This window comes from Castor canadensis, chromosome 8 (assembly GCF_047511655.1).
Source record: "Castor canadensis chromosome 8, mCasCan1.hap1v2, whole genome shotgun sequence".
Classification (NCBI taxonomy): domain Eukaryota; kingdom Metazoa; phylum Chordata; class Mammalia; order Rodentia; family Castoridae; genus Castor; species Castor canadensis.
Genome location: NC_133393.1, coordinates 146,441,990 through 146,456,352, shown reverse-complemented (window position 1 = coordinate 146,456,352; position 14,363 = coordinate 146,441,990). Strand labels below are relative to the sequence as shown.

The following is a 14,363-nucleotide window of genomic DNA, read 5'->3' as shown; positions in this document are numbered from 1 at the left end:
TGCTTTAGTTATTTTTCAGATAGGGTCTCCTGTTTTTGTTCAGGGTGGCCTCTAACTGCAGTTGTCCCTGCTTCTGCTTCCCAAGTGCCCAGTCCTAATTAATGCCTTCTTAGCTAAGGCAAGTGGAAGAGTTAAGTTCATTTCCTCAGGCACACCTCTGTGCAACTGCTACATTTATCTTTTATAATTTTTGACAATACTGAGATTGTGATCTTTTCCTTTTAAAAAAGTTTTCTTCGTTGAACTGTAGGATGTCATGGAATATAGTTTCTATGTGGGATGTTCTTTGGGAATGATGAATCATTGTTACTTAAAGCACTTGGACTTTTCTGTTACTTTCTTAATCATAGAATCCCTTTCTCAGACAATCTTGGAATATTTGCTGTTAAGGGATAATATGGAATGGTTGTTGAAGAGAACTTGGCAAAAGGAAAGAACATGGAGTTGGAGTCCAGCAGACCTGATATGGCAGTTTGGATTTCTTATTTATTTATTTATTTACTTTATCTACTTATTTGAGGTGCTGGGGATGGAAAACAGGGTGTCATACATGCCAAGCAAGTGCTCTACTACTAAGTTACATCCTCGGCCCTTGGTTTATTTGAAGCAGAGGCCCACATGTAGCTCAGGCTGGCTTTGAACTCATGACCCTCCTGTGTCAACTTCTCAAATGCTGGGATTATAGGTGTGTACATCACATCCAGCTCAGTTTTCCCATCTAGTATTCATGTGCTATTGGGTCAGTTCTCTCACTTAGTCCCCTAGTGATAAGAAATTTATTCTTATATATCTCTGTGATACCTGCTCCTGGCTACTTTCTTTTCTCTTTTACCTCCATCCTGGAAAACACATTGCTTAGTTGCTCAGTATCTAATGGTCACCATCGTCTTTAGCATCATCATTGTTAGAGAATGGTGTTGAAGTAAATTTACAGAATCCAGAACAAACAACAAACAAGGCACTTTCAGGAGCATATAAAAAAAAGAAGTCTAAGTTGTATATATCTTCCTTGTAAAAAGTCAGCATAAAAAAAGAGCCAACATTGCCTTTATTATTGTTGTTAAATAATATATTTAATTAAATATTCTCAGGCTATAAAATTTACCTTTTAGAAGTATTTTTAACGTTTTGATGTTTTTTAGTATAATTATGGGGTCATGCATCTATTGTCGTCAGTGTATAATTCAAGAAAATATTTTCATCACCCCACAGTAAACCTCATTACCTGTTAGTAGTTACCAATCATTTTTATTCCCATGTCTCTGAAACCACTAATCTGATTTCTGTCTCTATGGGTTTGTCTGGTTGGACATTTCCTATAAATAGAATTATATAATTTGTGGCAATTTTGTGTCTGGTCTTTTAGCATGACGTTATCAGGACTCATCTATGTTGTATTAGTTTTCTGTTCTTTTTTTATTGCTGAATACTGTTCAATTATGGATGTATTATGCTGTTTCTTATGTCAGTTGATAGGTATTTGGGTTGTTTATTCTTTGGCTATTATGAAATAATGCTGCTGTGAACATTTGTATTCAAGGTTTTATAGGGACATTATTTATTTAAAAAACCTTTTTTATTCCAATTTAAAATGATTAATTTTACTAATCATTAGAATGCTCAACATTTCCTATTTTTTATCATTTCTTTTTTTTTTTTTTTCTGTCTTTTAAATTTTTTTTGGCAGTACTGAGGCTTGAATTCAGGCTTCTCACTTGTTAGGCAGGTGCTCTATCTTCTGCTTGGGCCACACCTCCAGTTCTTATTTTTAGCCATGTCTGTTACACTCAAGTTTTAGTAAGTCTGTCCTATGTTCCCAGGATCATAGCACTCATGGCCCTGAGCAGCCATTCCAGAAAAGAGAGATAAACTAACACTGCCTGTTCTTCATTTCAGCCAACAAGTTTAAGATTCCTTCTCTACTCACAGAGAATCAAATGAAGGTCTTACTTTTCTTATGTAAAAACCTAACATCTCATGAGGTCCTCTGTTGATTTGGAAACAAGGACAGGCTTCCATTATAGTCTTTAATTGCTAAGGGAAAAATAGGACAGTCCATTATTTCTTATTGGAACTATTGTTCTTGAGGTTCCCTGTCCCCAGACCCTGAGTTTCTTTTAAGTCTACAGTATCCTAACAGTAAAATCCACATTTCTTATTGGAACTGTTTTTCTTTTTTCTTTTTTTTTTTTTTTTTTGGTGACACTCAGGGCCTCATGCTCGCTAGGCATATTCTACCATTTGAGCCACTCCATAGTGGAAGTGTTTTTCCTGTTTGAGGTTTTTTTTTTTTTTTTCCTCCAGATCTTGAATTCCTTGTAAATCTATAGTGACCCAAGTACAGTATTGGGAACATTGTTTCTGAGGCCATTCTCTGATGAGAAAATTCAGTTCCTACTGGGGAAGGTTACTTGAGCCCCAGCCTAGTCAGCCTAACACAGTACCTATCACCTAGAAAAATAAACCAACATCCAAGTACCCATCTTGGGTCAAAGGAAAAGAGTTATTTATGCTTTTATAAAAAATGAACCTACATAATGTAAACCACCAAAAAGTTGGATGATGCTACATAACACATTTTGCTGCTTTTTCCTAGGAGAATGGATTTACATGGAAAGTTTGCTCATTTCCCTCCTCAACTCCTCTATGTCCAAAGTCGGAGGCAGGGTCTGTTACATTTTCTTAACTGAAAAGCCACAAATGCCACTTTTCTTTCAGCTTTAGCCACACAAAAAATTAAAGTCTCACGTGCTATATATGACTAGGATAGAAAAGTTATAATACAGCAACCTTTCATCTTAGGGAGTGGACAGGGTTCTGTCACTATACTCAAAACTGTGTTTTCTTTCTTTTTGTTTAAATTTATTTTTTCTTTTCTGTTTTTAATTTTGGATACAGGGTCCCACTATGTAGCTCAGGCTGGCCTTGAACTCATGTGGTCCTGCCTCCACCTTCCCAGTGATGGGATTACAGGTGTGCACCACCATGCCTGTGGTGTTTCTATTTCTACTCTGGATGAAGTACTGGCTTCATCCAGAACCATGTACCACATGTCCACAGCCTTCTGAAAAAGTCAGCACCAGCTTTCTTCTACAAGAGAAAAATGCCTCCTTTCAAATTCCTCCAAAAATGTTGATTTACACGTGTAAAAACGTGTTACCTGTACAGAAACTGATGGTTTATTCTCATATGAAGTCAACCTTAGGCATCTTCTCTTTATGCTTCTTTATCACATCAATGGTTTAACTGCAAAATTGGACCTTTGTTCTTGTTCAGTAAGTCTATGTCACAGGATTTAGAAATATGTAACTTTTATTTTTTTTAGTTTTATTTTTCTAGTAATTCCTTTTAGTCACATTTTACCAAAGAATTCAAGAAATATGTAACTTTTAAACATCTCTTTCTTTTATTTCAAATTATTAGGAATATTTGGAATTTACAGTTGTAGTCTCAACTATGCTTATCATAAAAGTTGCTAAAACTGGAAGACATTTTTAACCCCCCGCCCAAAGTTATCCATATTCTCTAGTTAGTCTTAATTTTGCAACAAAAGGGAAAGAATTCATATGTACCATGATTTAAGCATCTGTTTCAAATTAAACCTCATCTTTCCACTTGTAAAATAACTTCTTTATAATTGATCATATTGCAGCAGATGACCCATATCAGTTGCTTTTCTCTTCCAGGAGAAGTCAGCAGGGGGCATCCTAAGGACTTCTTTGTGTTGAATTTGACAGGTAGAAAAAAGCAAAACAGCCTTTTCAGTTCTCAACCATGGAGGTAATGTGTAGAAAGATATCCATGTATCAGTAGGGAAAGTGGCTGGATAAAAGAAGCAGGACTACCCGCTTGAGAAGACAGCATGGAAATTCTTGCCAAGTCTACAAAAACGAAGACCAGTGGAGTAGAATAAAAGACCCAGACATAAACCCATGCAGCTACAGTATTCTGACTTTTGACAAAGAAGCCCAAAACATATATTGGAGAGAGGGCAGCCTCTTCAATAAATGGTGCTGGGAAAACTGGATATCTGCATGCAGAAAACTGAAACTAGATCCATGTCTCTTACCCTGTACTAGTATCAATTCAAAGTGGATCAAACATCTTAATGTAAAGCCTGAAACTTTGAAACTGCTACAGGAAGGAATAGGGAAAACACTGGACCACTTAAGTATAGGCTTCCTGGATAGTTCAGCAATTAAGAGAGAAGATTGACAAATGGGCCTACGTGAAACTGAAAAGCTTCTGCACAGTGTGATTGGTCCCCAGACTGAAGTCCACAGAATGGGAGGAAAATCTTTGCCAGCTATACATCTAACAAGGGATTAATAGCCAGAATTTACAAGGGAGCTCAAGAAACTAAACTCTCAAAGAATCATGACCTAATGAAGAAATGGGCAAATAAAGAGAATAGAGCTTTTTCAAAGGACGAAGTCCACGTGGCCAAAAAACATGAAGAATTTCTCAACATCCCTGGCTGTAAGGGAAATGCAAATCAAAACTACATTAAGATTTTACCGCAGTCAGAAGGGCTATTGTCAAGAATACATACAAGAACCAATGTTGGAGAAAAGGAGAAAGGTACCCTTATACAGTGTTGGTAGGAGAGTAAATTAGTACAACCACTATGGAAAGCAGTATGGAGATTGCTCAAAAACTAAAGAAAACCTTCCAGTTGATCCAGTCATACCACTCGTGGGCATATATCTGAAGGAATTTAAGTCAGGAGACAACAGAGCCACTTGCACACCCATGTTTATTGTGCATTATTCACAGTAGCCAAGTGATGGAAACAGCCCAGATGGCCAACAGCTGATGAGTGGGTCAAGGAAATGTGGTGTGTGTGCACGCTGGCACATTGCTCCTTTTCTTTCTTGATTATGTACTTTGGTGTGGAATTTCTGGGCATCTGTTTAACTTTTTTTTTCCCCTTTTGGCTGTATTGGGGTTTGAACTCAGGGCCTTGCACTTGCTGGGCAGGTGCACTACTGCTTGAGTCACACCCCCAGCCAATACATTTTTTTTAAGTAGATCTAGGATTTTAACTCAGGGCCTCACACTGGCTAGGTAGGCACTCTTACCACTTGACTCACACTCCCAGACCTCCAAGGGTTTCTGTGGACATGCTTTTTTCCCCTTGGTTGTATACTTTGGTCTGGAATATCTGGGGCATATGACTCCGTGTTTAACTGTTTTTTTGTTGTTTGTTTTTTGAGAAGGGTGTCAAAACATATCCCAGGCTGGCCTTGAACCTGTGATCCTTCTGCCTCCTAAGTGCTGGGATTACAGGCATGAACCACCACACCTGGCTGTGTTTAACCTTCTGAGGGGCTACCCAACTGTTTTCAAAGCAGCCATGTACCATTTTACATTCCTACTGGCGGTATATAGTCTCATCCTCATCAACACTAATATTGTCAGACTTTAATTGTAATCATTTTAGTATGTATGTTGTCTCATTATGGTTTTGATTTGCATGACTGATGATATTGATCATTGTTTCAAGTACTCTGCTCATTGGCTGTTTGCATTTTGGAGAACTGGCTGTTTCAGTTCCCTCCCTCCCTTTCTAGCTCTCATGTTTTTGAAGGGAGTGTGGGTGTTTTACTACATAATTACATATATCAAGTCTAGTGTTTGAACATAATCATATCTTTGATGTACCTACCATTAGAAGAGTCTACTCTCTTGCCATATTTAAAAGTTCTACCAGTGAACATTCCTCTTGTCTTTCTGCTAGTAGAAATGAAAGTACAAATGTGTGGAAGAAGGGGATGGGTATCTTTTATGTAGCTATGTTGAGCACTTTAGAAATGACATGTGCATCTATATCTCCTCCCATTTAAAGTTCCTTTGAAAACATAGGTCTTCTTTCTTTCTTTCATCTTTCTTACTCTTCCAGTCATTTGACAGGACTTGGGAATTTTGGTATTCAAGATCTATTGCCTGAATGATTGAACGAGTCAAGTAAATCATAAATGAGTTCTCATGTGGTCCAACATTTTACTAATTTACGGAGTTTGCATACTTTTTATCGGCTAGTGTCCTTGCCCTCAAGGATCTTAATTTAGTTGTTTAATGTGAAGATGAAACAGATACTCATCATGACACACTTTTAAAAAATAAGATTAAGTACAGTCATAAGTAACATGGGAAGTAAACTGCCCAAATAACCTAAATATATACATTGATAATTCTGTATTAGGACTCCATAACATAATCCAGGCTGATAGAGGAAGTCTTGAACAGAGGTAGAATTTCATCTAGATTTGACACCCTGTCTCAAAAAATCCCCCCAAAATAAAAAATAAAAGAACTGAGGGCAAACATTTTGATGAACTAAACCTTTCCAGGTCAAGAGGCAGTTCTCAACAGGCAGTATCACCTTTCTGACCAGGGGACATGTGGAAATGTATGGAAGTTTTTGGTTGTTTTAGTGTTTAGCTTTCAGTAAGTTGGGCACTGGGGCTGCTGAAGTCACACAGTATAAGGTTAGCAATTGTTCTCCTCTTGTGGTACTGGAAATTGAACCCAGGACCTTGTGCTTGCTAGGCAAGTGCCATACTACCTAAGCCACGCCCTTAACCCTAGGAATTGTTCTCCAAATTTCAGTAGTACTCTGGTTGAGATGTACTGGGAAGGAAAGATTTATCTGCACAAGGAAGAAGGTGGTGTTTTTGTATAATATTTTTAAGCAAATACTATTCTTTGTTTTTGTTTATGCCATTATAGAGATGTATGTAGTTAGGTGGGATAGAATACAACAACAGAATACTTTGGGAACTGGGGCTGAAATTTATATTTGGGCGTTTTTGATAATTCTTAATATTTTCTATTTCTTTTCTTTTCTTTGACTTAGAACGAGCCTCTGACCCCAGGTTATCATGGATTCCCAGCACGGGACAGCCAGGTTGGTGCCTGCTGTTTATAACTCGGGGTGTGTGTGTGTGTGTGTGTGTGTGTGTGTGTGTGTGTGTGTGTGTGTTTAAAGAATGCATTAAGAGACACATGGTAACATTTCCTGAAATTACTTATTTTGGAAGATAACACAGTTTGAACAGTGAGTTTGCTTTTAAAGAGATAAATGAAAATATATTTCTTAATCCTGTATTGTAATCATGTTATTAATGTGGATATTATAGGAAAAAAATAATCACTTAGTGCAGTAATGATTGCTTCTGGTGTTTCTTTTCCAGGCTGTGTAATAACTTTTTAACCTGTTTTTTTGATGCCTCATAGTTGTAAGTGCTGGACTTGTCTTTTTAATTTTCTGTCACTTAACCTCTGCCTGCTCAGATGTTTTTTCTTGAGTCTTTGCAATAATCTGAAGCAAGAAAATTCCATTCTCCTCCCTGGGGGATTTTTTCAGCCTTATGGTTTTAATCAGAGAAGTCTTGCTTGAAATAGTGAAGTTCTGCCTTCCTTTGTTAGATGGAGGCTTACTAGAAAAAGGCTAGGCCCTATTGTTGGTCAGAGCAGAACTGCTTTCTATAAGACATCTTCAGTACAGTTTAGGCAAGTGGGTAAAATGTCTTCCATGTCTTTTTGCTATCTGAGTGCTTGAGCAGATGAGGCTGAAACAGAGTTAGGATAAAAGAACCAGGTACAACTACCTCTTAGAGGAGTCACCTAGCCTCTGGCTGCATTTATTTCCTTGATGTTTGGGGATATTAACATTTTTCAGATTTGAAAGGGTAGGTACTGGAAATATCTTTGACTATCTATGATTCCTTATAGGGTTGTCAAAAGAAGCTACTGTTGTTAGGTTTGTCTAAGTGACCTGAGCCCTCATAGTGCTAAATGAAAGGGTCAGTAGTATTCCCCTTTCCAGAGTTAATTGAATTTCATCAGAGATCCTGAAGCTGATCTTAAAAGCTAGGATAATCACTAATCACCTATTTGGAGGTCTTCCACATTTGAAAGTATTTACCCAGTTCTTGCATTTTTGATGCTAGGTTGGCGTAAGAGTGGTCCCAGGTGTAGGGTATGGAGAGAAAGCACAAGGAATGTGTTCATCTACCAGTGGGATCATTGCTGTTGAAACTGAAGCTGGAAGCTTTCACTGAAAGATAAGATTGTTTACCCCAAATCTGAAGAGAATACAGAAGTTTTGTTTGTTTTTCTTTCTGCTGTGGTTATTCCTTAGTTTGTGTAAGCATGAACTTTAGGCCCTTTTATGGTAGTTCTATATCCTGGCCATACATCAGAAAAAATATTGCTGCCTGGAGATTCAGCTCCCAGAGATTCTGATGGAGTAGGTTGAAGGTTGGGCTTAGCCCTTCAGATATTTAGAAATCCCTATACGTGACTCTGCCATGCAGCAGAGGCTGAGAACTGTGGTCCTGTGGGCTGCTTTAAAAGAAGTGACGTTTTCTGTTTCATCTTGTGCTTTTCACCTAGGACACACTGCTGAATAAGGCATCATGGTCAGTCTCTTAATCTAGTTCTATGTACTAATGCATGTATTTCATTATTTATAAAACGTCTTTTATTTGGGAATAGGAAGGTTAGTTAATTGAGGTAAAGTGTGGAAAGGCTATTTTTAAAAGAATCTGAAAGGGATACTGTCTAATGCTGTGTTCTTCCTGTGAGTATTGCAGATCAATTAGGCGCTCAGCAAAAGGAGTTAATAGAAATTTGTTAAGGCACAAAAAGTAGTCCTTTTGCTTAAAACTACTTCCGTTTTCTTTTCTTCTGCAGCAGTGACCTATTTGTGGAACCTGTACATTCATTACTCATACTGTCTCTGCTATAGGCCTGTGTAGACTCTTTGCCATGGTTGAAAGCTGCTAATTTACTTTGAGGCATATTCCGATGGTGACAGGTTTATTTCAGTGTATTTCTTGTGCTTTATTTTATACTCTGGCTGGATCTTTGAATTAGGGATCTTAGAGTAGTGCAAATAGGCAAATATTGAATAGCTGTGTATTGTATTTGACGAATACAAAACCCAAGTGAGTACTGCTAATTAATGCACCTAACCTTGTGAACTCTCACTTTGTGCTTTGAGATTTGGGAGGCATTTATCAGTGAGAAACACTGGTTACTGAGTAGCCTGAGCTAGGCAGGAACTGAATTTGGGATCTTTATATCTTCCTCTTGTGGATTTGTCTCAGCAAATCCAGGAGCCAGGGAGTTAGATGAAGGTGAATTTTAATTTTGTGTCTTTATTTGCTCACCTTACTTATTTATTTATTTTGTTCTTTTTTTAAATAGTTAAGAACCATTTCCACATAGGATTTTTATCAGCATCTACAGGTAGTTTTAAAAGAAGTTATAATCTTTTGGTTATTGCAAACTTTCATTGATATTTTCTCATCTTATTCTCCCAGTGACCTTTTGAAGTAGATGAGGCATGTGTTCTCTTTGAAAAGGGAAGGAAATTTAGGCACACAAAGTTAAAATGACTTCTTCAGGACAACACAGTTAGTGGCTTAATAAGTTTAAATTAGTAGCTGAATAAGAACTTAAACTTGCCTTCTATTTGAAATCCTTTCCTTCATACAGGTTATTATTGACTCACCCCCAAGAATGTGCTCACTTACTTATTTGCCCACTCACTCACATTATTTCATTTAATGGGGGATTCCTAGACTTCTTGAAGCACAACCTAGATTTAGGAGTTCAAGACCACTGGTTAAGAACTATTACAGCTATGCCTGGTGGAGTGGCTCAAGTAGTAGAGTGCCTGCCTAGCAAGTGTGAGGCACTGAGTTCAAACCCAGTGCTGCCAAAAATAAAAGGTACAAGAATTATTACATCTAAGTTCCTTAGCACCAATGATCACATTTCACTGTTTTCAGTGATTTTTTAATTGTGTTGCAAAAGCCCCCAGTAGCATAGTTGAATTAAAAGAGGGGGTAAAAAACCCACCCAACACTTTGTAGAAATTTTGCTTTTTTTTAATGCAAGATTCCTTAGCAGTTAAGAAGCTTTAGGGGATAGCAATCCATTGTTTTCACAACACAACCAAGCACTTCTCTGTGTTTGCTAATGTGGTCTTTATGGAAGTGGAGGAGACAAACATTGTTCCAGTTTTACTGAGGTGGGAACAAGCTCAGAAAAGCTAAATATTTTATCTAAAGCCAGGCAGGATTTTAGGCTGATGATACAGTGTAATGGTTTAGATTTCTAGTTAACTATTTCTTTGTTATTTTCATGCATTTGCTTATGAATGTTTCCAAGTGTTAAATAAGGCTAGAGTATTTTGTAGGTTTGAATTATTTTTGAAGTGAGAGAATACTTGTGTGCATCAGTTTCAGAGTTATCTAGTGAGAAAATAGCAGCAATCTGATTAAAAGAAGGCTCAATTCTGCATAGCAGGCCTACTGGTTTTGCTAACAGTATTTATTTGGAATGGATTTTAGGGGATGCCTGGAAATTGCAGAGGATGTCTAAAGCTGGCCCCTTGTCAACTTTTGATGCCACAACTTACGTCTGCTATTTTTTTTTTCCTCATTTGTGAGGGCCTTGTGCTTGCTAGACAAGCACAGTACCACTTGAACCACTCCCCAGCCTAATACCTTATATATCTGTCTGTCTGTCTATCTAGTTAGTTAGTGGTACCTCTTGACCAGTGTCTGCTACTATTAAGGGACAATATAAATTTATCATTCATGTTGGGGTACTTTTCAGAGTGGAAAGAGATACTAGTAATTATGTTGAAATAGTCTCAGGCCAACCTGGAAGCATGGGATATATGGTCATTCTGGCTGTAAAGAAATAGAGTCAGTTTTCTCTTAAATGGTGTGATCAGGACTAGTATACCACCAAAGGTGGTTAATCTAAACCTTTGGTTGAAGTGGGGAAATAAATCAAAACTTTTAACTTGGAGTGTTTTATTTTAATTTAAGCAAATGCATGTTTATTATTTGGTCTTTTGCTAGATGTCAATCTCTTTTACATGCATATAGATACACTGATTGAAATACTAGATTTTTTTCCCTGATTACCTGTCCTCACAGAGCATATCTATGAATGAGTTCCAGGTTTTGTTTTGTTTTAAAGAGGAACAAGGACATTTTTTGTTTATCCCTTCTTGCCAGTCTTCCCCACATCTAATTTGTTTGAGCAAAAATTTTTAGTGTCTTTACTTATTAAGTGTTCACAGCATTCATATTTGAGTCATTTTTAAGGAAACAACTTTTATTTCATTGGTTTATATAGCATTTAATTATATAATTATAAAATTTCTGTAAGCAGGTTAGTAAGTAAACACAGTTATTCTTGGTAAGCATACAACTCAGCTGCTGTGAGAGGAAGGGTGTAGATGGGTAAGAGATAGTTGGCGACTAGTTTTAGGTTGTAAGAATACTAAAGACAGCCGGGTACCAGTGGTTTATGCCTGTAATCAATCCTAACTACTTGGGAGGCTGAAATTGAGAGGATTGAGACCACCCCAGGCAAAAAAAGTTGGCGAGACCCCATTTTAATGGAAAACAGTTAGGAACAGTGGGGTGCATCTATCATCCATCATCCAGCAATGGGGTGGGGGAGCGGGCTTAAATAGTACCATTGTGGTCTGGGCCCACCTAGGCTTTTGGAGACCCTGTCTCCAAAATAACCAGAGCAAAAAGAATTGGAGGTATGTCTCAAGTGGTAGAGTACCTACTTAGCAAGTGGGAAGCCCTGGGTTCAAACTCCAGTACCATCAAAAAATGAATGAATGAATAAATGAATAAATAAATAAAGAAAGAAAGTCAGAGACATTCCCTCAGTGTATTTGATCTAGGAAATGGCGAACATTAACTTATTTAATAAGTTAGTTGATTAAAAGCACTCTGTAATAAACTGTAGGGAAGACTTAATTTGTTGTCAGCAATTTTGGATCTCAGTAGTGGTTATGTGGCTGAATTTTGTTTTTGGAATCAAGTCAGTTTGGAGGATTGTAAGGGAGGAGGATTAGAAACAGATAAATACAAATTAGAAACAGATAAATACAAATACTATAATTTGTTTTTCTTCTTCATTGGGGGGAAGTCCCCCTGAGAGATGCTCAGTAGTAGAATACTTGCAAAACCAAGTGTTGAAGGTAATGCTTTCTCCAGAACCTTAAGTTATGGCATACTGCATTATCTTATGCTTAAACTCCATGGGAATGAGACATTACAGTCAACATTTGAGAGAAAACAGACTCTGGCTTAGGTTCAGGAGTTGAGTTAGCTATGAAACTGAGAATATTAGCAAATTTATAAAAAACTAACATTGGTAAAGTGCTGTACAGTTTACAAAGTACTTTTATCTGTATTCAGTTTTGATCTTTATAATAGCTGAGCCATATCCCTGTTTATAGATAAGGAAACCAAAGCATAGAGGGTTGGATTTTTTTTTTTTGGTTCTAGAGTTTGAACTCAGGGCCTCAAGTGTACTAAGGCAGATGCTGTACCATTGTAACATTTGAGCCACATCCCCAGCCCTGCATAGAGGTTTATAAAAGGAATCTCACAGTAAGTGGCAAAGTTGGACTTGAACTGTGAATTTTCAGTCTCTGTGCCTGCCATCTCCCCTCTGTAGTTTTCTGCCAGGCATCTTCTTTGGGTGTGGCTGTTCTCTTGCTATTGTGAGAAGAGGTATAGAAATTTTGGAGAATGAAGCAGCATGGAAAGTCTTCATTTGACCTCAGGGTCCCTTGAATTACTTACTTCTATCGAGCTTTCTTCCTATCTTGTGAAAGTAGCTCCTGGTGTACTATTTATCTCTTTTCACGTTAAAATTAAAAAAAAAAAAATCAATGTGTTGTCTGACTCTTGATCTGATTTTTTTTTTTTTTCCAGTATTCGGGCTTGAACTTAGGGCCTACACCTTGAGCCACTCCACCAGCCCTTTTTTTTGTGATGGATGTTTGGGTCGTGCAAACTATTTGCCCAGGCTGGCTTTGAACTTCGATCCTCCTGATCTCTGCCTCCTGAGTCACTAGGATTATAGGAGTGAGCCACCGGCTCCTGGCCTTCTTGATCTGATTTTTGAAACACTTGTTAGTGACTCCTCAAAGATTTTTTTCCCTTCAATTTTTAAAAATTCTGTTGAAAGTGATTATATGGATATAGTTCAGTGATTCACAGAAGTAAGTGAAACTATCAAAGAGGATTGTTTAAGTTGGCAAATACGACAATAGGTTTAAGTTCAGTTACAGCAGATTAAAACCTAAGGGGTTTTTTTCTTAAAAAATATTTCTTTCCACTCAAGATTTTTTCCCCCTTTTCTACTTAGAATGAATAGTACGGTATTGAAGTTTTTGCAATAACTTTTAGGACTTTGTTGTTTTGATTAGGAGCTATGGACACAACGGTTATCTTCTGCTGTACTCATTTGGGTTGGTGGCAAAGAATGGTGACTACTTTTCTTCCTCTGGGAAGAGCTGGTTGGTTGAAGGACATGGTGAGGGTGTTCAAGCTCCAGGTCAGTGCTTTCCAGCTTAAAAACCACTGCAGCTCTGAGTAAGCAATGTCCTTTATGTCCTGGCTCAGCACACACAAGTATGTATATGTATGAATAGAACATAGAATTAGTTTTACCACATAATACCCTTGCTTTGTTCTAAGTATTATGATATTTTCCATTCCATTCAAAAAATTGTTGATTATGGCCAACATTTATTTGATGGACTGAAATTGATTTCCTGGACCCACTATAATCTATAGTTTTGAGAAACATTACTCTAATAATTCTTGTCCTTAAAAACGCAGCCTAAAAATGAGCTGAGGGCGTACTAACAGTGTGTCGTTAGCCTGTGTAAGGCCCTGAGTGCATTTCCCAGCACTAAAACAAAAGCAAAAACATAAACCCATCCCTTTTAGTCGTCACTTCCCTACTCCGTCTCTCTCCCCTAGCTCATTCCCCTTTCCCCAAGGTAGAGGCTTTATTGAAATGATTGGTTCAGAAGTATAATGTTACCCTTTCTGTATTTCACAGTCTATAATAATTTTCTTTCTGGCCCTATTTAAAAACAAAAAAACTAAACATGCTTCCGTTTGCTGTTAAATTATAGAAAATGTAAAATCACTGTCTTTTCAAAAGGTTGCTTTTTCCTCAGTAGCTAACATCAGTGTCTTCTGTTCCCCATCCTCCATCCTGACCTTTTGTGGTGTTGCCCTTACACCCTCTAGTGGATGAAGGAAGGGAAATGTGGCAGTGGCACCTAGTGTTCTCCTAGCCCTTTGCCCAGACCACATGTTCAGTTTGAGTCACACTTTGCCATTACCTTTCAGATCACTTCATTCTGCGAATGGTTATAAGCTTTTCTGGTTGGGAAAGAGATGGTTGCTATTCTGTTGCTTACTGCCATGCTTCTAAATAACATGCTTATTCTGCTATTTCTTGATCTATGAATTTTTTCCACTATCCTTTGTCTTTCTGCTGTTTTG

The 14,363-nt window shown here is 37.6% G+C and overlaps 1 protein-coding gene across 29 annotated transcripts in view; it reads left to right on the top strand.

Moving 5' to 3' along the window:
* The window catches only part of Rbfox2 (RNA binding fox-1 homolog 2), a 247,718-nt gene that overhangs the window by 72,580 nt on the left and 160,775 nt on the right, over positions 1–14,363 (top strand). For 28 of the 29 annotated variants that reach the window (XR_012450989.1, XR_012450990.1, XM_074084369.1 and 25 more), the window contains exon 2: positions 6,860–6,910. Coding sequence is in view for 27 of the 29 variants with exons in the window: in XM_074084369.1 (XP_073940470.1) it covers positions 6,860–6,910 (51 nt within the window). In the remaining 2 variants the exon portion in view is untranslated. Of the gene's footprint in view, positions 1–3,690; positions 4,582–6,859; positions 6,911–14,363 lie in introns of those variants that run through there. The other variant, XM_074084356.1, reaches the window with a different exon arrangement.